The sequence below is a fragment of the Microtus pennsylvanicus genome, chromosome 11, assembly GCF_037038515.1.
Source record: "Microtus pennsylvanicus isolate mMicPen1 chromosome 11, mMicPen1.hap1, whole genome shotgun sequence".
Classification (NCBI taxonomy): Eukaryota; Metazoa; Chordata; class Mammalia; order Rodentia; family Cricetidae; genus Microtus; species Microtus pennsylvanicus.
In genome coordinates, this window is record NC_134589.1 from 643,384 (window position 1) to 670,715 (window position 27,332).

The following is a 27,332-nucleotide window of genomic DNA, read 5'->3' on the forward strand; positions in this document are numbered from 1 at the left end:
TTACAGTACCGTGGGAACCAATTATGTTTAAATGGTCTCTAAATAGGAAAGTAGTTTAAAAGCACAGGTATGTGTCTCTTTATATAAAATAAGTTCAACTGATTTATTAAACTGTTTTCCAAAACATTACTTCCAGTGTGTGGTGGTGGTATACACTTTTAATCCCAGCACTCTGGAAGCAGAGGCAAGTGGATCGCTGAGAATTTGATGCCAGCCTGGTCTACAGAGCGAGTACCAGAACAGCTAAGGCTATGCAGAGAAACTCTATCTTGAAAAACAAAACACAAAATAAGTGCTTCCAACAGATTTCGTGCAACCAACCTATCTCCCTTACAGTGAAGGGACAAATGTCCCTGCTCTCTGGGAAACCATCGCCTGCTCCTGGAACTTCTTCAAACAACTCCAGTGGTTCCTGTTTTCCACTGTGCATTTCTCTTTCATATTGACACCCATGATCTTGGAGTCTCAGGAGTGCAGATTCCTCATCTAAAACAGCTATAGTACCAGCAAATCCTATAATGTTTTGGTTGGGAATTTTTCTCTTCCCTTTTCTTTTTTTCCTTCCTTTTAAGACAGTGTCTCACTATGTAGCCTGGCTGTTCTGAAACCCTATGTAGGGCCAGCTGTCCTTGAACTAACAGAGATCTTCTCATGCCTCTAATGCCCGTGATTATATCTATATTAAATCTCTCTTTTTTTAATGTGAATGGGTGTTTTGCTTGCATGTATGTCTGTATACTGGGTAAGTGCCTGGTGCCCATGGAGGTCAGAAGAAGGCATCAAATCTGGAGTTACAGATAGTTATGAGCCACCATGTGGGGATTGAATCTGGGTCCTCTGTAAGAGCAGTCAGTGCTTTTAACTCTTGAGCCATTTCTCCAGCCTCTTAAAACACTGACTTAAATTTCAACTCTAAACTCGATGTCATGGTACACACCTGCAATCTCAGCACTTCAGACATGGGGGCAGGACCAGTTCAAAGTCAGCCTTAGCTATGACTGTAGCTACACGAGGCTTGTATCAAAAAAACAAAAACAAACAAACAAAAAACAGGGGTAAATTTTTAAAGAAAAAAACTGCTCTTTCTAGGCTGGAGGAGTTTGGAAGAAAAAAAGGGAGACCTGCCAATAAGCCCACGAGTACTTCACTGCCAGTTCCCTCGGCGTCCTCTCGGGAATGAAATAAACACTGAAACTTGGTAACATCAGCGGCCTTAGTTAATCGGAGACCTGCACACAATGAATGAATGTCATACTAGTGGGCGGTACCTTTCCACAGTGAGCCTTGATTTCAAAGACTCTCAGGAGCTGGTGCAGTGTCCCAGCGGCTTGGGATGAGCAATGTGAGTGGCTCATCTGAGTGTCTGAGTTTCTTTTTTGTTTGTTTTGAGACAGGGTTTCTCTGTGTAACAACAGTGCTGCCTGTCCTGGAACTTCCTTTGTAGACCAGGTTAGCCTTGAACTCACTGAAATCTGCCTGTCTGTGCTTCCCAAGTGCTGGGATTAAAGGTATGCGCCACCAACACCAGTTCTGAGTTTCTTTACACAACCAATATTGTCTCAACTTTTCATCTTAGCAATTCTATCCCCAATTCCATTAACAAAGACTCTGAAAAGAGCTCTACCCACTGCTCTGCCTGACCACGTGCCAGAAAATCCGGCTCTATGGTACAGGCCTGTAATGTCAGCTACTCAGAAAGCAGAGACAAGGATCAAAAGCCCAATGCCTGCCTGGGTTATAGAGTGTGGTCCCCCAATCTCAAAATAAAGAGTACAAAGATAAGGATTAGTTCAGTAGTAAGAGTGTATGTGTCTAGCGTGTATGTGCTCTAGCTTCAAACCAGTAAGAAGAGAGAAGAAACGGGGGAGGGGAGGACAACAGGAGGAACAAGTAGAGAATGAACCCATGCAACAGAATGCCATTCAACCACCGCAAAGGAAAACCACTCATGCAAGTAACACAAGTGCATCTCAAACATCATTCAAAGAGAGTCAACACAAGAGTTTGCTCCACCGACTCCATTTCATGAAACCTGAAAACCTCACAACTGATCTAGGAAACTGCCTGGGCTCCCACAGGAAGGTGATGCCTGCAACTCTGAGGGTGAACTGATGCTCTAGTCTCAGACTGCGATGGGCACTCTCAGGATGTACATGAGCATCACTCAAACTCACATTCGGATTGCTCTGTTCTATATGAAGTATACTTCAAAGAAAGCCTACTTAAAATAGCAACCACCCAAGTCAGGATAGCTTAGTGGGTAAAAGTGCCCGCTGTGTAGGCTTGATCACCTGAGTTTGAACCCCAGAAGCGAGGGTGGAAATAAAGAATAAACTCCTGGAAACTGTCCTCTGAACCCCACACATGTTCTGTGAAAAGCATGCGTTCTCACAGACACACAACAATTAATTTAAAGACAAACAAAACACAGTGGTGTCCTCTTCCCACAAACCTGAAAACCACCCTGACACATTTTAGGACGCACACACATTAACTCTGGAGTGGCACACTGGACAAAGTGTTACTTTTGTTTTACCTGTAAGGGTCTGAGCAAAATGAGTATATTGTCTAGAAGTGTTTTTTTCTCATCACTAATAAAGTTGATGATTACACAGCAGTCAAGAGTTTGTGCATGTTTGGCTCTGGGTGAACAAGATTGTCCTCCACCACACTCAGTCACCTATGGTGACAAATGCCACAAGCCCTCCTCGATCTGCCTCACACCCAACACTTCACATCACCTGTGCACTCCATGGAATGGCTAATCAGCACATGAAAAGATCCTCTATGCCAGCAGGGAAAAGCAAACTCAAACTACAGGTACCTGCTAAAGTGCCAGCAATCAAAAGAGAAAATGTCAAAGCACCTGAACTATACAGTCAGTGTCTTTTCTCCCCCAGCACGGCTCTAACCACACAAGGCAAAGGCATGCACCACCACGTAGCCGGAAATAGAAAGCTTAAGGAGCAAACCCAGAAGGAACACACATGAGCTCACCTAAAAATATACACTAGAATTTTCTTAGGAGGCAGAGACAGGTGGGTCTCTGAGCTGGAGGCCAGTCTGATCTACACAGCAAGTCCAAGGACTACATAAAGATATTCTGTTTCAAACAAACAAACATCCAACAAAACAACAGCAAATTTCTATTTAAAAACATCCTTTTCGGGGCTGGAGAGATGGTTCAATGGTTAAGAGCACCTGGGCTCTTGTAGAGGACCTGGGCTCAGTTCCCCAAATCCACACAGCAGCTCACAGCTATCTAACATCAGTTTCAGGGGAGGGCCTGATGCTATCTTCTGACCTCCATGGGCACAAGGCTCACCATGTACACAGGCATAAATGCAGGCAAGACACTCATACACATTAAAATAAATTAAAAATAAACAAAAACATCCATTATCTGGGTGTGGTGGTGTATTCCTTTAATAATAGCATGTGAAGGCAGAGGTGGGTGGATATCTGTAAATTCCAGGTTAGCCTGGTCTACACAGCAAGTTTTTATTAAGTCAGCCAAAGTTACAGTGAGACTGTCTCAAAAGAGGCAATGCAAAACTTCTTTCCTGGAGGCTGAGGCAGGAAGGAAGATCATTGAGAGCTCCACACCAGCCTGGAAGACATAGAGGCCCTGTTACAAAGGAACAAAACCAGCTAAGCATAGCTGTATAGTTTCACACACTTGTGATACTGGAAAGCTGAGACAGGACTACCAAGAACTCAAGGCCAGCTTGAACTATATGATGTTCCAAGATAGTCTGAGCCACAGAATGGTACTTAGTCTCAATAAACAAATAAATACTAACAAGAATAAATAATTTTTTTGAATAAATAAACTTTTTTTTTGTTTTGCTTTGTTTTTCGAGACAGGGTTTCTCTGTGGTTTTGGAGCCTGTCCTGGAATTAGCTCTTGTAGACCAAGCTGGTCTTGAACTCACAGAGATCCGCCTGCCTCTGCCTCCTGAGTGCTGGGATTAAAGGCGCGCGCCACCACCGCCCGGCCCTGAATAAATAAACTTTTGTGATGTTTTTGAGATGGGGTTTCTCTGTAGCTTTGTAGTCTCTCCTGGAACTAGTTCTTATAGACCAGGCTGGCCTCTGCCTCCTGAGTGCTGAGATTAAAGGCCAGTGCCACCACCACCCTGGCTTTGAATAAATAAAATTTTAAGAAAGCTTCCTAACTTAAAATCTATCCAAAGAGCTAGATATGGTGGTGTGTGCCTATAATCGTAACAGTTATGAGTCAAACAGGAGGATCAGAAGGAGTTCAAAGTCATCCTGAGCTATATATTATGTTCCAGGTCAGTCAGCCTGGGATACATGAGATCTTTTCTCACAGACTAACACGGAAGCACTTGAGAATATCCACAGCAGCATTATCCATAATAGTTCCAAATAAAACTATTTTATGTGTTCATCTGGAGTAGAATAAATTGTACTAAATTCACATTCTTAAAAGTGTACAGACATGAAGCCAGGCAGTGGTGGTGCACGCCTTTAGTCCAAGCACCTGGGAGGCAGAGACACGCGAATCTCAAAAGAATTCAAGGCCAGTCTGGTGTACAGACTGAGTTCCAGGACAGCCAGGGCTACACAGAGAAACCCTGTCTCAAAAAAAAAAAAGGAAAGGAAAGGAAAGGAAAGAAAAGGAAAGGAAAGGAAAGGAAAGAAAAGGAAAGGAAAGGAAAGGAAAGGAAAGGACGGAGGGAGGGAGAGAAGGGAGGAAGGGAGAGAGGGGAGGGAAGGAGGGGCTTTACAGAAACGAAACAAACACCAGTTATGTTAAAGACACAGACTATTTTCATAAGCAACTTTCAAATCCCTTTACCTCAGAATCCATTGTTTATTCTATATCCATTCAAAAGCAAAGACACCTAATGCATGATTTAGAATTGCATGATTTAGAATTGCAGGACAGTGGTCCAGAGCCAAGGAGGAGGCAGTGTGGAGGATGCTGATGATATGCATCCTAACACAAGTGGCTTTCACTAAATTTCACCCAGAACAGGATACTTCTGCGTTTGGATTGCAGGAAAGCAGCAACGGCAATGACTCAGAGGGATTAGAGAAACGCTCAAATGAGAAAAAGGGCAGGTAAGGAGTTCTGTGTATTCAGAGAAGTAGGGAGGACGAGGATGAACCCACAGGCTACGGAAGGACCGGGACTAAAGAGAAAACCCGGGAAGAAAGAACAAGAACGCTGAAGAGCATGCCATCCCTTAGCATTTCCTTCTTCCTGCCCTGTATCTTATACAGGTCTGCAGTCCCTTGTCCAAATTTAAAAGCAAAGGTTCTGACAACCTAACCTCAAATCCCCTGGCAGCCCATCTGACCTGCATTGAAGAGTTAATTATAGCCTTCAATTGCCCCACTTAGTGAGAACATCCTTGTGTTTTTGCCTCAGAAGTCTAACAGTCTGGATCACAAGGTGCTCGGGAGTGTGGAATCACACATAGCGCACACGACATCCACTTTTCTTTAGTCCACCAGACCCGCAGGTTTCCAGTGGATTCTAACACTGTGCCACTCCTCACAGAATTTCTCTAAATAGGCACACGAGATGACTATACGAAAAGGAGGAAGTCCCCTAAACTGCTGTCCTAGACCACTAGTTAGTATTTCCACTGTTACTGATAGGCAATAAATGCTCCCTGCATACTTACCTTGGATCACTCTCACAGCAGACCCAAAATTATCCAGAGAAGCAGAGCAGTAACTCCTGCCCTCTATTGGCCGGCATGTCTCAGAGCCAGGAGCAGAGGATCACACACTACCAGACAAAAGTACTAGCTAGTACCCAGTGGGCTAAACAAAATCTTGACTCATAGTTTATATGATCCGTAGTCACTGGGCAGAGAGTATTAAAGGAAATCTCTTTACCCTTAACACACTGAACCTATAACTACTCAAAAAACATTTATTTAAAAAAAGAAATTTTGAGGTGGGTGTAATGGCACAAACCTTTAATCCAGCACAGACAGAGACAGGAGGACCTTTGGGTTTTGAGGCCAGGCTGGTCTACAGAGTAAATTCAGGACAGCCAAGGCTCCACAGAGAAACCCTGTCTCCAAAAACAAAACAATTCCATTCTAGGGCTAAAATGGCTCTCAGTTGGTAGAATGTTTGCCTGGGATCTAAGAAGACCTAGGTTCAATCCCTTCCCTTAGTAACACAAAATGAACAAACAGAAGTTCATTCTAAAAAGGAGTTCATGAGTTACCCTTTATGTATTAACCTGACAACAGGAAACGGCAGTTCATCTTCCTTAGTCCTATTTCCCAAGATCCAACTGTTCCTATGACATGCCAACTTTAACCTCATGAGGAGATTCTACAGAGGAGAAGTTTGTCTGCTTAGTACAGAAAATCTACAGGGGCACGACAGAAAACAGAACACAGTAAGCCAGGCTATGCCCTTGCCCCCAAGACAGGAATCATTTTTCATTCACCTAAAATCCAAAAGAAACAATATTATCAACCCAGTCAAAATGAAGAACTAAATTCTCTTCCTGTCTGAGACAGGCCTGGATAGCAAATTTAGCAATCCTCTTTTACAAAACAAACACACAAAAAAACCTAACCAAAAAAAAACCAAACAAACAAACAAAAAGAAAAACAACAAAAAAAAGCCCACTAGGTTTGCACCCTTGACACACTGTCTTAAATTGTTTAAAATTTCAGATCCTGATGGACAAGATCAGTTCATACAAAGAAAGAATTTAATCTCCATAGTGAGCAAGCAGCTCTTTGTCAGAAATTTTATTAGGCTAATTTATGTTTTTGACATTTTTGCTTATTTATTTGGGGGAAGAAGTGTCCACCCCAGTGTATGAGAGTTGGTTCTCCCCTTCTACTATGTACGTTTTGAGAACTGAACTCCGAACTCAGATGCTGAGGCTTGGTGGTAACCACCTCTATCCAATGAGCCATCTTGCTAGCCCAAATTGATTTTATTTCCTATAATCCCAGATGCCAAACACACATTTTAAAAAACAGGTCTTGATTTCTTATCATAGGAAAAACATAAAATTCAAAGACAGCAAACAGAAAATCTTAATCTGCGAGCATTATTAACTCTAATCCATTTGTTCTAATTTAGCCAGAAATGCAGATGAGGACTGTCAAGGACATTTCCCTCCTTGGGAGTGAGAGGACATTGTTAATTAAAACAATTTGGTCGTTCAGATAAGATGTCCCCCATATTCTCAGGTATTTGAATACTTGGTCCCTAGCTGTTGGCAAAGTTGTGGCAGGCTTAGGAGATGAAGTAAGTGTGTCACTGGTTTTAAAAGCCATGCAGTTTCTAGTGCGCGTGCCCGCCCTCCCTCCCTCCCTAGTCTGTAACAGATTAAAGTCCTCACTTTAGCCCCCAGGTTTTCTGGCTCAAACACCCCCACATACACACCTGTCCCCATAAAACTGGCAAGACCCAGCAGTTTGTTCCCCCAAATACACTTTTCCTTTCTTAAAAAAATTTATTTATTATTTATTTTATGTATGAGTTTTCTAACTATATGTATTATGCCAGAAGAGGGCATCAGATCCCACTATAGATGGTTGTGAGTCACCATGTGGTTGCTGAGAATTGAACTCAGGACATCTGAAAGAGCAGCCAGTGCTCTTAACCTCTGAGCCATCTCTCCAGCCCTAAACTTTTCTTTCTGTCCACAGTGGCCTAGGTCAGTGTTTGCCCTATGCTTTTGCTTACAGAAACTTTTCACAGAATAGCACTTCTACAAACCCCATCTACTTCAGGGAGTTTTCAAAGTTCTTTATAACAAGTATTATCACAGATTTTCAAATACAATTTGATCATTTAAAAGACTACCTGCGGGGTGGGCTGGGAGTGAAACAGTGAGAGCAACAGAACGCAAAAGACAGACAGACAGACAGACAATATCAGCATCTCGTCAATTCAGGTTAAAACGTATTCAGACCTCTGAGACATAATTTTCTTCAGACAACTCCAAAAACCAGACTACAATCCTATTCACAGGTCAGCTGACAGCCCTTCATTCAGTGTCTGACCTGGCATGGTGAAGAACCACCTACAACCACTTGCAATGCAGTCATCTTTCCTAGCAATGTTTTCTAACTTTGAGTGTTTACCAGTAGAAGCTGAAGGCAGTCTCCAAATCTGTTTCTGCTCCAACCCTAAGAACTCAAGTAAAAAGCAAAGAAAAAAAAAGAAAAAAAGAAAGAAAAAAACTTCAAGCCAAACCACCAAACCTCAGTGCTTTAGACAAATTAATTTAGTCCAAAAACAAAAGATACTGCCTGAGGCATGGGCTTTGAGACCTTCTCTGGGAATCAAGACATTCCAAAGTATCAGTATGTATGATATTTACACTAGAATGTAAATAAGTCACTTGGGTTGCTCCCCAGGCAAAGTGCAAGACTGACCAGAGATGATGGTGGGCCTCGTTAAACCCAATTCCAAGACTGGGAAGACCGGCTTTCAGATGATCTATCAAAATAACAGCCATATACATGCTCTATCTCAGTTACTAGATGAAAGGTTCACATGGCTCTCAACCAACCAACAACCCCCCCAGCAAACTACAAGGAGAATATGACTTCCAATGCTGATAGTCAAGACTGATAACAAGGTTATGTTATGTTATGTCCTAAGGTACATAAAGAAACAGGAAAGGGTGACTCACCAAAGAAGCAAACAAGATTTATGTATATTGCTTGGTGCTAGACCCTATGATTAGCGTGTGTTAGACCCTCTGTTCAATCTCTAATGTACATAGCCACACAAACAAGAACCGAATAGAAAGAAACCATTATTGAAGAAAGGCCAGGTACTGGACTTACTACACAACAACTTTAAAACAATTTCCTTAGCCAAGCATGGTGGCTCATGCCTGCAGTCCCAGTATTTGGGAAGCTGAGATTCAAGGCCAACCTAGGCTAAACACTGAGTTCTTGTCTCAAAAAACAAACAAATGAAATAAAATTTGGGAACTGGAGAGTTGGCTCAGTGGTTAAGGGAGTATACTAACTGGCAAGGACCAGAGTTCAGGCCCCCAGCAATAAAACTGTGAACAGTTCACAATCACCTACAACTCCAGCTCCAGAGTTTCTGACGCTTCTGGCCTTCCTGGGCACATATAGACACACATACAAATAATTAAAAACAAAATAAGTCTTAAAAAAAGAAAGAAGTTGAGTGTAGTAACTCATCCCTTTAATCACAGCACACAGAAGACAAAAGTAGCTGGATCTGAGTTCAAGGCCTGGCCAGTGTTGAACTAGAGTAGAAAGACTCTGTCAAGAAAGAAAGAAAGAAAGAAAGAAAGAAAGAAAGAAAGAAAGAAAGAAAGAAAGACAGACAGACAGACAGACAGACAGACAGACAGACACCAAGAAAAACTTCTACAAGAGAGCAGGATGGTTTGTTAGTCCTAGCACTCAGGAGGCAGAGGCAGGAGGACTGACTGTAACAAAACAACATGGTCTTCAGAGGTCCAGAGCAGATGTCTCAAAACAAACTAAGAAAGAAATATTTTATCTTTGAAAAGCTAATTTCAACAAGTTTGACAGTATTCTATAAGAAACAGGGAAGGGAAGGAAGTGAAAGTCGAGCTACCAAGTCACTATACTCAGGCTGGTCCAGTCAGGATGGTACGCACAACTGGAAAAGGCACGGTTTGGGAGCAGGATTTGCTCCAGCTGGACACTCTCAGGAGCAGCTCTCCCCAGACCTCTGCAAGGACAGTCACCAGAATAAGCAAATAAACAAAGACCACCACACCCTACTTCCATCTAAGACACACAGTAATCTAGGTCAGATGAGAGCAAGAGTCACACGTGGTCTGTGAGAGAAGCAAAAACAAGCAAGAGTGGTGGGAATATAGGGAAGACCAGGTCCTTCTGTCTAGCATCAAGATAAGACCAATAGCAGGTCTGCCTTGTTCCTCTAAGAAACTAATAATGGTTTTCAATCACCACCATGAGTTCTAAACATGGAAACACATTTTCACTTACTTAAACCGTTTGTGTATATACCCAGGCTTCCACAGGTTGCCTCTCCATCAATCAACCATATTTAGCTTTAAAACACATAGTACAAAACCAAAAGCCACTTTGGATAGTCCATCATCAACCAAAACAGGAATAGGTGGCTGGGCATGGCAGCCCACACCACTATCCCAACACGAGAGGCACAGGCAGGCAAACGAGTTTGAGGCCAACCTGGTCTACATAATGAGACTGTCTAATGGGGATGGGGGGTAGATTTGATCCAACAGGTATAAGGCCATAAGTATGACTCCCCAGAAGTAGAGATAGTTATAGAATCAAAGGTGAATTGCCTGTAACATCCTGTCTTGTTCTGCAGCATTCACGAAACACCAAGGTTTGCCGTTTTGTTTTGTTTGGGGATTTACTTGTATCTTACATGTAAAGGTCTTTTGGTTGTATGTATGTTTGTGCACCACGTGCATGCCTGGCACTCAGAGGCCAGAAGGCAGCAACGGATCCCTTGAAACTGGAATTAGAGTCAGCTGTGGGTTCCCTGTAAGAGCAGTAAATGCTTAGAACTGCTCAGCCATTTCTCTAGCCACCTCCCAAGTTTGTTGCTGTTCTGTTTTAAGATTTATTTTTGCTTCTTGAGACAGGGTCTCACTGTCTGGCCTGTAATTTACAAACCAGGTTGGCCTTTAACTCACAGAGATCTCTTCCTGCCTCTAGATCCCAAATTCTGGAATTAAAGGTGTATACCACCACATCTGGCCTAAAAATTTATTTCTATTTTCGTGTCTGTGTGTATGTACAATGGGGGGGGGGCACTAAGAACCAAATCCAGGTCCTCTGTAAGAGCAGCCAGTGTTCTTAACTGCTGGGCCATCTTTCCATCCCCCAAAAGTCAAATTTTAAAAGCGTGTATTGATGGGCTGGTGGTACACACCTTTAATTCCAACATTCAGGAGGGAGAGGGCAGGCTAGTCTCTGAGTTAGAGGCCAGTCTTGTCTGCAGAGCAAGTTCCAAGACAGCCAGGGCTACACAGAGAAACCCTGTCTCAAAATAAGATTAAAAATGAAACAAAACAAAGCCTACATACATCAAGGGCCAGTGAGATGGCTCAACAGGTAAAAGCACTGGCTGCCAAGTCTGCCAACCTGCATTCTATCTCTGGAATTCATACAGAAGAGAGAACCAACATGGGCTGTCCTCTGACATATATGTATGTATACATGTGTATCCTCTGACCTACATAGAGCATTTTGTACATACCCATACATATCTTTCTTTATGCCTACCTTGAACAATTCACTAGTAAACACCTGTGTAGTGATATTTTGTTTATGATTTAACAATTAAAGCTTGCCTGAGATCAGAGTGCAGAGTTAAGCCACTAGAGGCCAGGGAGTAGTGGCTCACACCTTTAACCCAGCACTAGGGAGGTAGAGACAGGAATGATTTGGCTGGGAGGAGAGAGGAGCTCAGTGCAGTCTGAGGTTTAGCAGAGACAGGGAGTCTGGAGATGCAGCCTGAGGACTGAATTACCCCTTCGATCTGAGAATTGGTAGAGGTAAAAAAACTCTCTAGTGGCTGGCCTCTCTGGTTCTCTCATCTTTAGCATTAACCTCTATATTTGACTCTGGGTTTTTATTATTAAGACCAACTAGAGGGCTGGAGAGAGAGAGATGGCTCAGAGGTTAAGAGCACTGGTTGTTCTGCCAGAGGTCCTGAGTTCAGTTCCCAGAAACTACATGGTGGCTCACAACCATCTGTAATGAGATCTGATGCCCTCTTCTGGTGCGTATGTGTGTATAATTAATAAATTAATTTAAAAACAAATTTAAGAAAGACCAACTAGAATTCGTGCTACACACCTGAGTCCCATTAAGTCCCTTGACCTAGAGGAGGTCACAGGTCACAACTCCAGGAAGAGAACCTGAAGAGGAGCCATTCAGATCCACAGACTATATACTCAGGACCTGAATGGTTATTTAGGTATATTTAGAATATGCTCTAGTAGAAAAGTGGACAAAGTAGACAAAGACTCATTAAAAAGCCAGGATGGGGGCTGAAGAAATTAAGAAGACTGGCTGCTCTCCCAGAGGACCCAGGTTCAATTCCCAGCACCTACATGGCAGCTCATTACTGTCTGTAACTCCAGCTCCAGGAGTTCCAACACCTTCATACATATACACAGGCAGACAAAACACCAATGTACATAAAATAAATAATTTTGTAAAAAAAATCAGAATGCACAGCTAACCTTTAAGCCACGGAGGCCACACCAAGCTCAGATGGGCATGGAAATGACCTCTAACAGTTTAGAAATGGCAAACGTAGCATTTTCACAACTCCTCTCGTGTCTCTAGCAAACCTGTTTATATCCACTTAAGAGAGAACCAAGAGATGAGTTTTGCTACTGCAGTTGCGTGAGTCTCAGTATCTTGGATAGCTGTCACTTACTGCTATGGTGACTCTAATGCACACCTAACCGGTCCACTCTCCCTGCAGTAAACCAGGGTGACAAAAGTAGAACTCAGGTAAAAAACAAAAAATAAAACAGCTGGGCAGTGCTGGTGCATCTCTGTGAGTTCAAGGCCAGTCTGGTCTACAGAGCCTGTACCAGGACAGCCAGGGCTACACAGTGAAACCCTGTCTCAAAAAAGCAAAGCAAAACAAAACAAAACAAAACCCCAACCACTGTAGACCCAACCCTCAGTAACCATAAATGTGCACAGAAGACTATGTCACACTAAAATCAACTGGACAGAAGTTTGTCTAGTGGACGAACCAAAGCTACCGCGGCCATGGGACAGAGCTGTGCCAATCAGACACTCCTAGGCTCCTTCTCCAGGGTTAGAATGGGCATGCTATGGTGAAAGCAGGTAGGGATCTAGTTGGATAACACCAACACAGAAACACAGTAACTTGGAGTTTGGGATTTTGGGTTCCTTTTATAACTACAATAATATTTTTCTAAGCTACAGTGGAACCACCTTTTGAGGCTTAAACATAACCATTACAAATGTTTAACTTCAACCTTGACCCTGGCATCTTTTTAGATTTTCTACAAAGAACCTTCCTCCCTCTCCCCCCAAATTCAGCAGGCTCTCATCAAGTCTGCTGAGAATCATTAACAAAGAGGATCTTCAGTACTCAATTCTCAGCTCTAGAACCAAGGTCCTTCCCTCAACCACAAGGCCCACCTCAAGTGTCAGACAGAAGAGGACAAGACGAGAGCAGCTTTTGTTATAGGCACAAGTCAGATACTGTTGTGGGGCAAAACTGAGATGTCTTTCTCATAAGTTACAGGCATATCTAGTTTGAAAGAGAATTAGGTCTCAAAGGAGTTCACTGTAAAGCAAGAGTGTGCACCCGATGTTATTCTGACCTCCACACATGTACCATGACACACATTAGTTCCCCACAAATAACACACGTGTATTTTTTTTAATCTGTCAAAGGCCAACAGGATGTCTCAGTGAATAAAGACATCTCAGTGTGATCCCAGAACCCACATACATAATAGAGAGAACCAGTTCCCTATGTTGTCCTCCTGTGAGTCTACATATGTGCCCCCACACACATGTGCCCACACACACACACAAAATAAATGTTTTGAAAACTGTCATTGCTGACACCTGGGACTGTCATCCATTGTAGGGATCTGTCCTGAGTACTGCGGAATTTGTGCCAGCATCCCTGGCCTTTAATCTCTGCATGCCAGTACACCAGCCTTCTACATATGCCTAGAAAACATGTCTACATTGCCTAAAGTCTTGAGGAGAGACATCAGAACCACTTCTTGGACTACTACAGCTTTCACTGTATAAGGTACACAAGCTTTGTCAAAAGGTCAATTAGAGCAAAAAGCAGATACTGTCTAAAGAATTCCTAGAATCTGCTTCAAAGTAGCTACACACTGCAAATCCATGTGGAAGGAAGGTAGTACCTCTCAATGAAGCTGAGTCTCAAGAAGAGTCCTTACATCTTCCTGTGCCACCACTCCTGGGATACGAGAGGTAACAACTTAATAGGATGCTCAACACATGCTTTGAGTGACAGCAATAGCAACATGTGCCTATGACAGATCATGGTTCGCTTAAATTAAATTAGTGAATTCAAAAGACCAGAAGCATGAAAGCTGACAAATATATTGTCATTATTTAAGATGGTATAAATCGCCTTTGCTTAAAAACAAAACAAAACCAAAAACATAAGCGGGGCTGGAGAGATGGTTCAGTGGTTAGAGCACTGGCTGTTCTTCCAAAGGACCTGGGTTCATTTCCCAGCACCACATGCTTGCTCACAACTATCTGTAACTCCAGTTCCAGGGAATCCAACACTCTCACACAGACATACATGCAAGCAAAATATCAATGCCATAAAATTAAAACAAATGGAGACAGAGGCAAGAGGATCTCTGTGAGTCTGAGGCTAGCCTGGTCTACAGAATAAGTTCCAGAAAAGCCATGGCTACACGGAGAAAACCTGCCGAGAGAGAGAGAGAGAGAGAGAGAGAGAGAGAGAGAGAGAGAGAGAGAGAGAGAGAGAGGAGAGAGAGACAGACAGAGACAGAGAGAAAACCAAGATAAAATAAGAAAAGAAGAACTGGACAAAATATACTATCTGTACTATCCAAGCTGGGTGATGGTGGCGCACACCTTTAATCACAGGGGAGGCAGAGGCAGGTGGGTCTCTGTGAGTTCAAGGTCAGCCTGGTCTACAAGAACTAGCTCCAGGCCAGGCTCCAAAGCTACAGAGAAACTGTCTCGAAAATCAAACAAAACAAAACAAACAAACAAAAAAATATTATCCAAAATACTAATTGTTTTCCTTAGAAATTAACTTGTTTTAGAAACCCTCTTTCTCTCTCTTGTTTAAAAACAAAACAGAAACAGTTGCACTTTCCCAATGGAGAAGTCTGTACTCACTACCACATCCTCTCCTGGAGTATTTCCAAAAGTGCACAAAGCTGTCTTGTGCTTCTGCAACTGGCGATACAGAGGGACCTTCTAGAACACGGGGTGAGAGCAGATGAGGGAGCCATATCCAGCTAGAATCCCATCCTACTATACCAGCACCTGAGCATGTCTGCTCAAGAGTAATGTGGTAAACCAACAATTAATGGCACAAATAACGACTGTTACCAGGCAGCTATGCTGTGCCATTTCTAGGGATTGCAAGTCTTTGGGGGATTTGGTACTGAACCTGATAGACTAGCAGGGGGAAAAAAAACTGTGTGAGAAGAGGAATTAGAACTCAAGAAGATAATGACAACAGACCACAAAGTGCTGTGGACAGCAAAGAAGCCCTCTTGCCTCTCTAATCTTGGCAGCAAAAGGGTAACTTACTGCCAGGCTGTTCTTGAGAATAACATGTCACCAACCACCCCCAGGGTACCCTAAGCTGCTGTGCCACCTGGAAAGCAAGAGATGACTTTCAAAGCTTACAGAACTCAGCTTCAAATGCCCACTTCTCCCAGAAAAGAGGTTATGTTCTAGGTCTCATGTATAAATATATATATGGATTTTAAAAATACAAATAAAAAGCAAACAGAGACTGACAGAAGCCAAGAGGGACAATCACAGCATTAACAACCACATGGTGGCTCACAGCCATCCATAGTGGGATCCGATGCCCTTTTCTGGCATAAAGGTTACATGTAGATAGAGCACCCACAAATAAAATTAAACAAACAAACAAACAGACCTTAAAAAAAAAAAAACGGGGCCAGGCTGAGCTGTGGTGGCACACACCTTTAATCTCAGCACTCAGGTGGCAGAGCCAGGCAGATCTCTGAGTTAGAGGCCAGCCTGGTCTACACATTAAGTTCTAGAACAAGGTGGAAAGACCCTGTCTCAGAAAACAAAACAAAGAACTTATTTGGGGGTTGGGGTGGTGTAGTGAGAGCTGCAGGCTGTGTTCCTGCCGCCCAGCTCCTGGCCGCCTGGCTAGCTTATGCCCCAAAATAACAACACACAAACTGTATTCATTTAAACACTGCCTGGTCTCATTATATCTAGCCTCTTCTTGGCTCTCATATCTTGCCTAACCCATATTTAGTAATCTGTGTAGCACCAGTCTTACCGGGAAAGATTCAGCATGTCTGACCTGGCGGCTTGCTTCATCACGTCTGCCCTAGAGAGGAGAGGCATGGCGTCTGCCTCACTTCCTCCCAGCATTCTGTTCTGTTTACTCCACCTACCTAATTTTCTGTCCTATCAAGGGCCAAGGCAGTTCCTTTATTAACCAATGAAATCAACTCAAAACAGAAGACTCCCACATTAGGATGAGACTGGAATGATAGTCCAGTGATTAAGAGAATTTACTGCTCTTGGAGAAGATCCACGTTTGGTTCCCAGCACCTACATCAGCTCACAACCACCTGTAACTCCACCCCTGAAGAATCTGACACCCATGCACTTACATATATTGTAAAGAAAACATTTTTAAAAGTTGCCTAAACAAACAACAAAAAAAATGCTTATTTTGATGTTATATTTAAGTCTGCTACCATGACGACAACAGGAGCAACCCCAAACTTTATGGTCCCACTGATTTCTTCTCTTTTTGGGGGGGGGAGGGGGAAGGGTTTTGGAGACAGGGTGTCTCTGTGTAGCCCTGGCTATCCTGGAACTCACTCTGTAGACCAGGCTGGCCTCGGACTCAAAGAGAGATCCACCTGCCTCTGCCTCCACATGCTGAGATGAACCATGGTCTTAGGCACTGTGCAGCAAGGGACCAGTCCTCTAAGAGGACTTTCTTTACTAGACTGCATTAGCACTTTTCTATTGCTGTGATGAAATACCATAACAAGGCAACTTAGGGAAGAAAAAGTTTATTCTGGAATAATCTTATCTAAAGGAATAAAAACCATTACAGTGTAAGGTACAGCAGCAGGCATGGCAGGAGGAGCAGGAAGCTAAGAGATCAGATCTTGAACCATGAGTTTGAAATAGAAAAAACAAAACTAGAAGCTTTTAATTTCAAAAGCTTACCCTGAGGGACATATCCCTGCAAGGCACACCTCCTCAACCTCCCCAAACAGTCCCTACAGGGGACCCAATATTCAACCATCTGAGCCTGGGCTGGGGGGCATTTTCACTAAAGTGAAAGCACTGTCCCACCAGCCAAATAAACCCACTTCCCCCTTAAGGTCGCTCCCAGCTTGGATGCCCTCTACTCCAATGCCAGGCTATAGGCTCACTCACCTGCCCACCTTCAGGAGCCCCAAGAGAACCGAATCCAGAACACCAGTGCTTCCAGAGTCACAGGGTCTCAGAACTAAAATATCACATTTCCCTTGTAGATTCCCTTGCACACATGACTGAAGAACAAGGATGTTCAGAATCATGTGGGGGTTTGTTTTTAGAAAAACACATTCCCCTGTTGTTGCCATGCAATACTGAGTCCCAAGTACCCATCCACAGTGGGCACAGGGTTCACTGGCCATTGCAGAGACAACCAGAGTACCAAAGATATTCACCAGAGCCTGGATATGCCAAATACACACAGAATATACTCTTCCACTGAATCAATCACACTTTAAACCTAAACTATTGTACTTCATAATTCTTCTAAATTATCTTTGAATTTTGTTTTCTTAGACAGGGTGGCACTTGGAACCATGGCTAGCCTGGAACTCACAGAGATCCTCCTGCCTCTTCCTCCCAAGTGCTGGGAGGCAGGCACTAAGATGCAGGGCACCTCTTTGAATTTTTAAGTAAACTACAAAAAGTAAAGATGTAAAAGTTGGAACTAGATAAAATCATGATGGTTTAAACAAGAGATCAACCAGAGAAATACTGTTTGGGGAAGGAGAGAGAGAGAGAGAGAGAGAGAGAGAGAGAGAGAGAGAGAGAGAGAGAGAGAGAGAGAGAGAGATAAAGGCTGGGGTAAAAGACTCACTAAGAGTTCAAGGCCAGCCTAACACCACACTGAGTTCCCAGTCTGCCTGGCCTGTAGAGGAATAATACATCTGAAAACAAAATAAAACAAGTATTTACACCAGGTGTAGGTGTAATCCTAGCTCCCTGATGGAGACAGGAAGATCTCCAGTTCAAGGTCACCTTGGTCTCCATAGTCAGACTGTCTCAAAAAACATAAAAATAAAAACCATTTCAGCCTCAGCACAATTATTCTTTTACACTCCCTTTTAAGTGTGTGTACATGTGTGTATTTGTTTAAAATCCATTAAAAAGAATTTGGGCAGTTAAGAGTGCCGGCTCAATGATTAAGAGCACTGGCTATTCTTCCAAAGCACGCAGGTTCAAATCCCAGGACACATATGGCAGATCACAACTGTCTAACTCCAGCTCCAGGGAATCCAAATCCCTCTTCCGGCCTGTGAAGGCACCAGAAACAAATGGTAAACAGACAAATACTTGCAGGTAAAACATCTATACACGTAAAGTAATAATAAAATTTGAAGAACAGATTTAAAAAATAATTTGGGGCTAGAGAGATGGTTCATCAGGTAAGAACACGTACTGCTCCTTCAGAAGACCTGAGTTTAGTTCCCAGCACCTGTCAGTTCATAGCCACCCCTAACTCCAGCTACAGGGGATCCCGATGCCCGAGGATACATGCCCTCAACATGTACATACCAACACACAGACACACATTCACAAGTTTTCTTTAATCTAAGTGTTTTAATTTAATTTCAAATTTGATAAAGTAATAACAATAAAAAAGAACTTGTAGCAAGACAGCTCACTGGTAAGGCTCACACGGCCACAGCTGACAACTGGGGAAACTGCTGTCCTCTGGCCTCCCTGTGTGCTATGGAGGATGTAAGGAAGGCACGCGCATAAACAAACATTATATGTTTGTTTGTTTTGGAGCAGGGTCTTGGATAAGCATGGCTGTCCCGCAACTCTCTCTGTAGAACAGGCTGGCCTTGAAGAACTCACAGAGATCCACCTGCCTCTGCCTCCTGAGTACTGGGAATAAAGGCGTGTACCACTCACTATACCTGGCAACAAATGTAATTTTAAATGTATTCTGTTTTAAGTGGATGGGTACTTGCCTGCATGTGTCTGTGCACTATGTGTATGCCTGGTGAGCACCGTGTTCAGAATAGGGTACCTGACACCTAAGAGTGACCCAACGGTTGCAGCTATAATGTGGACGAGCTGCCAATTGAAGCTTAGGTCCTCTGCAAGAGCAACAAGTGCCTCAACCACAGAGGCTGGTAAATTCCTCTTAAAAGTGAGCTCTGCAGCCCAGCAGTGTCCCATTCTGGAACACCCTTCCAAGGCTATGATATATAGCACACATATCAACCTAACTTAAAAGCACAGCTCTTATCTATCTCCAAAAACTGAAAGCGATAAAAACTTCCGTCTGTGGCAAAAGCTACACTAGCAAAGATCTAGAAAAGGAACCCTGGGGAATAATTAGCATTTCCTGGAGAGCAAAGTTGTTTTTCACGCAGAGCAAACAACAACTTTCTCCAACCAAAGAAGTAAATGAAATTGTTTTGTACTACGACTGACAGTCCCTACTAGGCTCCCTTGTCACCCTAAGTGACCTGTGACAAGTCCTTAAAAACCAAACACCTTTTGTTCTTGATTTTAGTTTTACGAGACAGTGTCTCGCCATGCAATTCAAACTGATCTAGAGTTTATTACACAGTCCAACTGAGCCGGAAACTCAAATTTCTATCTACTGCATCGGCCTCCAGAGTGCTGGGATTACAGGTTGTAGACATCACACCTGGCTAGAGATGCTTTAAAAACAAAAACAAACAAAAAAAACTGCTGAAAGTATCCAGTTTTCCCAGATGTCTTAAGATTCTGGACAGTTTTTAAATCCTTCACGTTTGAAGTTTTCTATTTTTTGGCTACAAAAAAACTGGGAAAAGATTACTCTTAGGCTTAAGACACTGCCCTCAAAATTTTTTGCCACTGAAAATGTGAAAAAGAAAAAGTAACAAGATACCTATTCTTGATTTAAGTTGGGTATTAAGTTCGGGTCAGTTTTCCGACTACACACAGCTTAACATCTCCCTTGGGTGCGACCTCCCTGATGGTTATAACAACTTATGCAAACTCCCAGAAGGCACAGAGAGCCCATAAAACTTCCACCCACCAACACAGGTGATGAAGGTAGGGAGAGCCGGTGGTTGATGGCAGAAATGACGGTCTGTGTCCTGGGAGTCCCATGTCAGACTGGACAAAGGGTTGTGGACTGCAATACCAATGCATGGGATCTGACATAGGGGGGCCAGCAGGTTAAACATCCCTGGTGGAATCTGCGGATGTGGTCCAGTTCGAGTAGGGCGTTAAACTAGGGTGGGTCCCTAAGTCTAGATTCTGGCTGTAGGTCACAATCAGTGAATTGGTCCTGGTGCTGAATCTAGCCTTGCTCCTGGATAGCGGTCAGGTTCCCTCCCGAAGGGTGACCAGAGGTCTGGTTCAGGGTCTGATCCCGCTCGTAGGTAGCTGGGGTGGTGGGTCTGGGTCCTGGCTGCCCCCAGGATCTGGGTCCCTCCCTCCCGAGGGGTGGCTAGCGTGGGTCAGGTCCAGGCCGCAGCCCCCGCCCGCCACTTACACGCGCGGCAGCTGCAGCGGCGGCGCCCCGCGCCGCTGGAACACCCCGTCCACGAACACGCCGTTCTTGCCGAGACAGCGCAGGTAGAAGTCGCCGCCCGCGTCCGGCCGGGGCTGCGCGGGTTCCGGGGCGGCCGCGCTATGGCCGCCGCCCGGGGGCGTGAAGATCTCCAGGTGGCGCCGCGAGATGAAGCTCGAATGGCCCATGCTCACGTCCACCGAGCCCTGCGACGAGTTGCGCCCGATGGTCACCGAACGCTTCTTCATGAGGTACTCGAACTCGCGGCCTTCGAGCCGCGCCACGGCCCAGCCGCCCGGCGGGGATCCGCCGCCCCCGGCCCCGCCGCCCGCGGGAGGGGCGCCCGCGCCCGACAGCGCCGCCGCGGCCGCCATCGCCTGCGAGGCCCGGCCGATCCGCGCGGGCGCCCTGGCGGGCCGAGGCCCGGGCGCGGTCGTGGGCCGCGCGAGCCGAGCACGGTCGCCGAGACCGCCGGCCGGCGAGGAGAGCTGCGAGGGCGGGAGCTCGCGCGGCCGCGCGCCGGGCCCGACGACGGACGGGCACGCTGGCCAATGGGCGCGGCGCACGCAGTGGGGCTACCGAGCCCGGCCAATGGCGAGCCGCGCCGCCGAGCGCCCGCACGTCCGGCGGCGTCGCGCGACGCAGCTTGGCCGCGGCGGCGCGGAAAACCCGGGGCGGATGGGGAGCTGGCGTGGGGCCGCGCGCGTTCGCGGGGTGAGCCGGGGTCCAAGGTCACGACGGACGCGGGTGCGCCCCGACAGCCGGTGGCCACGCTCGTACTGCGCCCTAGGCTACGTCGAGTCCCGCACGCTGCACGGCTAGTGTGACACAGCGCACCGCTGCAACTCAAAACTACCCCGGTGTATAGTTCTGCACTCAGTAATTCATAGCAATGACTGCAAATCTGAACGTTTTGCCAGTGTGTGTGCGTGTGTGCGAGTGCGTGTGTGTGTGTGAGAGAGAGAGAGAGAGAGAGAGAGAGAGAGAGAGAGAGAGAGAGAGAGAGAGAGAGAGAGAGAGAGAGAGAGAGAGAGAGAGAGAGAGCCAGCCCATCACTCCCATTAAAAAAGAAACCATCACGGGGGCCGTGAGAATAGCAGAGCCGTGCAGATAGAGCAGACTGTGAGGGGCTCAAAAAGCCAGTGCCATACAGGGGTGAAGCTCAGGCCCCAGTGTCTTTTCCAGGACCGAAGGGCAGCGATGCACCTGCTTTGGTTCTGCTAAGGGAGGCACGTGGTCATGAGGAACGTCACACCAACATGGTGGCCCCTAGGTGCTGGCTGATGCGATGCAGTGTTCTCTCACTGAGGCACAAAAGGAGTTCAGGTCAGGGACCGTATAGTGGAGTGGTTAGAGCAGGCTGTACTTACTCTGCAAAAGAGCTTCTAAATAGCGGCCCCGGGCGAGAGGCGTCAGAACGTTTCGCATTTTAATTCATTCTGTGTGTCCCAGCGATAAATGTAATGACAATCAATGTGTCTCTATAACATTGCCATGTCTTTTTTGACATATAGATGACTAATCACCGTACAAATTCCTAAAGGCTGACTGCTTTGTACTATAAATATGGAAGAAAGACATTTCATTAAACATTCATTTGAGGGATTGTAGATGATGTAGAGATAACCATGGAAATAACTAGGTAAACGTCTAGAGACAAAACGCAGTCAAAGGACAATGCGTAGTCAAGAGCAAGAAGTGTTTCGCCATCACTGACAGCGACTGAGCTTCTACTTTATACACGTTCGAGCCCAGGGCCATTTTGAGGCTGCACTGTGCTTCAAGCATCTACCTATAACAGGGATAAATCTTTTTCCACTCTCCACCAATTTTTGTCCAATAATTTTTTACACAATCCTGGTAATAACAGGTATACAAAATAAACATACAGTTATGTTGCTTTGTTTGGTTTTTGTGGTTGATTTTGGTTTTTTTGGGGGGGAGACAAGAGTCTTGTTCTCTAGCTCTGATTGGCCTGGAACTTACTATGTAGGTCAGGATCACCTAGAACTCATAGAGATCCACACCTAGAACTCATAGAGATTCACCCACCTCTGCTTCCCAAGTGTCGGAATTAAAGGCACGTATCACACCATATCTGGCCAAACCAAACACTTATAATAAATTATAAAGATATTTATTTTAGAGCAATTATTCAACGTACATGTTTAGCTTTTATTAGCGTAAAGCAAATTTGCATACTAATAGGGTCCATGTGCTTGTCTAGTTATATATATGTATTATATAAGAGTAAATGCTTCTCTCTCGTAGGATGTGTGAACACCACGGATTGATGTCAGGATGTCTTCCCCAATGTTTATTTTCCTTGTCTTTTTGTGAGACAAGGTCTCTCAATGAACCTGGAGTTCACCTTTTGGGCAAGGCTGGCTGACGAGTTAGTCCCCAGGATCCACCTGCATATACTTCTTCCTATGCCCCACCCCCACCCAGCTGAGTATTTGATCCTGCAGGACACAGAGCATCTTTGATGATTTTCAGTTGCTCCATATGCTGAACGTTTGATCCTGCAAGACATAGAGCATCTTTGATGATTTTCAGTTTGATCTGTATGCAGGGTATCACTATGTAGCCCTGACTGGCCTAGAACTCAGAGTCACCTTTCTCTGCCTCCCTAGTACTGAAACTTAATGCATACTCCAGCAAATTTTGATGTTATGATTATCACTGCTAAGAATACTGCTTTATATAAATACACAGCTACAAAATGGCAGAAGTGTGTTTAGTATCACCTAAATAGTTGGGAATATTTTCTCCAAAAACAAATGTAAAATAAAAATCCTGCTGGGTGGTGTTGATGTAAGCCTTTAATCCCAGCATTTGGGAGGTAGAGGCAGGCAGATATCTGTGAGTTCAAGGCAAACCTGGTCTACAGAGCTAGTTCCAGGACTTGCTCCAAAGCTACACAGGGAAACCCTGTCTCAAAAAAACAAGACAAAACAAACAAACCAACCCCCAAAATCCTGACACCTGATGGAAGGGCTAAAATTGACTGACATTATAAAGACCTGGCAATGACGTGAAGTGACTGGGAAGAGAAATTAGTGAGACACTATGGGAGATGGTTTGCTTCCTTCTTCTCTTCCTTTCAATCTACTCCAGGCTGGCCTAAAATACTGAATGTTTTGAGGATGACCTTGAACTCTCATTCTAATGCCACCTCCCAAATGCTGGGATAAAGGCATTTGCTTCTCGTGCCTGCTTACTTGGTGCTCAGGATGGGCCTAGGGCTTTGCGAATGCTAGGCAAGGGAAATACCTGATCTGAACAATATACATTGCAGATTGAATTTTAAAAAAATATTCTGGGTTTTGTCTTCTTCTTTGTTTGTTTTGGGTTTTTTGTTGTTTTGTTTTTGTTTTGGAGACAGGGTTTCTCTGTAGCTTTGGAGTCTATCCAGGAACTCACTCTGTAGACCAGGCTGACCTCAAACTGAGATTTATCTGCCTGGTTTTTTTTTGTTTTTTTTTTTGTTTTTTTGTTTTTGAGATCATCCCACGCGTAGCCCTGGCAGACCTGGAACTCACTACGTGGATCAGGATCAGGCTGGCCTTGAACCACAAAGATCCACCTGCCTCTGCCTCCAGTGCTGGTTTAAGATTTTTTTGTGTGTGCCAGGTACACATGGTTACTTGCAGAGGTCAGAAGAAGGTATCAGTTTCCCTGGAGCCATAGTTAAAAGTGGTTAAGTCACCTGATGTGGATCCTGGGAACCAAACTTGGGTCCTCTAGAAAAGTAGCAAGCATACTTAGCTGCTGAGCAATCTCTCCAGCTACCCGCATTCCCAAATTTACTGTCAGGATCTGAAGGAGAATCTCACTGGGCGGTGGCTTTCCTGTAACCCCAGCATTTGGGAGATGGAGGCAGGAGAATCAGGAGTTCAAAGCAAGCCTTGCTTAAATGTGACTGTATCTCAAAACAAAACAGAACGGAGGGAGTTGGCTACAAAGGGAAAGGCAATGAGAGGGACAGGGAAAGTGGGTGGAAGAGGAGATGTGAATGTGGCTAGCTGGACATAGAGGTATATACCTGTCTCAAAAACACAAAAGGGGGACTGGAGAGGTGGCTCAGCAGTTAAGAGCGCTTGCCACTCTTCCAGAGGACCCAAGTTCAATTCCCAGCACCCACATGGCAGCTCGCAACTGTGTAACTCCAATTCCAGGGGATCCGACATCCTCAGACAGACATATAAACAGGCAAACCACCAATGCACATAAAATAAAAACAAATAAATTATTAAAAAATTTTTTTTTAAAGGTGGAAGGAGCCGGGCGGTGGTGGCGCATGCCTTTAATCCCAGCACTCGGGAGGCAGAGGCAGGCGGATCTCTGTGAGTTCTAGGTCAGCCTGGTCTACAACAGCTAGTTCCAGGACAGGAACCAAAAAAGCTACGGAGAAACCCTGCCTCGAAAAAAAAAAAAAAAAAGTGGAAGGAAGCAGGGAGGAAGGCTGAAGGAAAGGGATCTTTCGGTTTTTTGTTTTGTTTTGATTTTTTTAATATTTATTTATTTATTATGTATACAATATTCTGTCTGTGTGCATGTCTGCAGGCCAGAAGAGGGCACCAGACCTCATTACAGATGGTTGTGAGCCACCATGTGGTTGCCCGGAATTGAACTCAGGACCTTCGGAAGAGCAGGCAATGCTCTTAACCACTGAGCCATCTCTCCAGCCCTTGGTTTGATTTTTGAGATAGTGTCTCCACCATTTAGTTCTGGCTAGTCTGAGACTTACTATGTAAACTAGGCTGGCCTTCAACTCAAGAGATCCACCCACCTTTACCTTTTAAGTGCAGTGATCAAAGGTGTATGCCCCATATCTGGCTGAAAAAGTATGATTCTGAGACTTTCTCTATTAAAACTTCTCCAGCAGTGATGTAAATCTGTAGTCGTCACATCTACTTGTTTGGCTGAGTGGATCCCTTGAGCCAGAGTTCAAGGCCAGCATTAGATATCAGAGGGGTGGGGGTAGAAGGAAGGGTGGAAAGGGAAAGGTAAGAGAAAGAAAAGGGCAGAGGGGAGGACAAGAAAGGGATAAGGAGAAGAAACAGAGCTGGGGACATAGCTCAGTTATCAGAAAGCCTGCCTAGTATATCCCTAAATTCTAGATTCAGTCCCTCCACTGTATAAACAGGGTATGGGCTGGGTGGTGGTGGCACAGGCTTAAATCCATCCTAGTACACAGGAGGCAGAGGTAGGCAGATATCTGCAAGTTTGAGGCTAGCCAGGACTCTTGCACAGAGAAACCCTGTCTTGAAAAACAACAAATAAATAAATACAAACAAACAGGTTATGGTATCTTGCAGCTTGCATCTATAACCCTAGCATTTGGGAAGTAGAGGTAGGATGATTAAAATTGTAGGGGTAGCCCCAGCCAATCACCTTGCTTGTAGGGCGGGGTCGCCTGGGGATATTTTTTACTAATAAATATTGCTGGTGTGCTCTCCCCCTTCCCTTCTGCTTACCTGTTTTCCGCTGGACCCTTGGGCTCTGTAAGTCTCTTTCCCAATTAAAGCTGAATATATTATTATAATTTCTGTCTGCCTTCATTTACACCGCTACATTTTGGCGCCCAACGTGGGGCTTTTCGGATACCCCCCCCCAATCAGAGCTTCCCAGGTGAGCAGACCCGCCCCTCACCAGAAGCCTCTCCCTCCACGCAGATTGTACCCTCTCAGCACAGCTCCTTGCCGGTCTGCTCTGCCCTACTACAGTGGCAGAAGCAGCTGAGCTTCTGAGTCACTGAGCATCTGCAGCGACTCGATTTTTCCTGGCGCTTGCTAGAAAGTCTACAAACCTGCCATACTACTTGGCCACGCCTAACCTGCAAGGTCAGCCCAGGCTACAGAGTGAGTTCAAAGCCAGCTTGGGTGACTTACTGAGAACTTGTCTCAAAATAAAAAGAGTAAGTGTGTGTGTGTGTGTGTGTGTGTGTGTGTGTGTGTGTGTGAGAGAGAGAGAGAGAGAGAGAGAGAGAGAGAGAGAGAGAGATGCAGCTCAGTTTTTTGCCTAGCACATGACATACCTGCGTTCCATTCCCAGCACTAGACAGACACACACACACACACACTTCACTCGGTTCACATCCATCTCAACTTAGTATTTACAAGGAGACACATCCACAGGAAATACTGTGCTTCATGGAAGGTAAGGTATGAGGTGTCTTCTCTGCTGTAATGGACTGTACCAAGCCAAAGTAAATTCCTCAGGTAATTTCCCATCTGTAGCTGCAGAACGGAACCCACATGAAAAGCCATATTCCTGCCTTACCCTTCCAGCCAGCTGTGCCCCTCAGATGAGTGCTGCACCCAAGGCAGTACCTGCAGCTTAGCTGCCAGCTGCGACTGCAACTTGTGTAGCTGGCTCACTTGTGATGCACCTGGCAAGCCCAGATGCCAACCAGTGATGGGTAGGGCACACAGGCTGGGTCAAATCTTACAGCAATCCCACGTATACATTACCAGAAAGAATGTAGTGAATCTTTCCCCACCAACTTTCTGCTTTTGTGGTTTCAGAGGATGAACCCAGTGCCAGGTACGATAGGCACACAGTCTGCTCCTGAACCATGCCTCCCACCCCGATAAAACCATTTCTAAATTACCTGTAATAGAAACCAAGTTTGCTGTCTTTGTGACAGAATTTCATCGTGTATAAGCACGGTTATCCACAGTGGCAGAAACCAATACAGCTCAGGTCAGGTAGGAAACAAACTAAGAAAGTGGTCCTCTGCCGTGTAGATCATAGGCACTGTGAAACAGGATACTGAGTAGATA

The 27,332-nt window shown here is 44.8% G+C and overlaps 1 protein-coding gene across 1 annotated transcript in view; it reads right to left on the bottom strand.

Moving 5' to 3' along the window:
• Foxk2 (forkhead box K2) overlaps positions 1-21,026 on the bottom strand; it is a 39,663-nt gene extending 18,637 nt beyond the window's left edge. The window contains exon 1 of the mRNA XM_075989739.1: positions 20,524-21,026. Within this exon, the coding sequence (XP_075845854.1) occupies positions 20,524-20,915 (392 nt within the window). The 5' untranslated portion in view covers positions 20,916-21,026. The remainder of the gene's footprint in view (positions 1-20,523) is intronic.
• Positions 21,027-27,332: the final 6,306 nt, after the last annotated feature.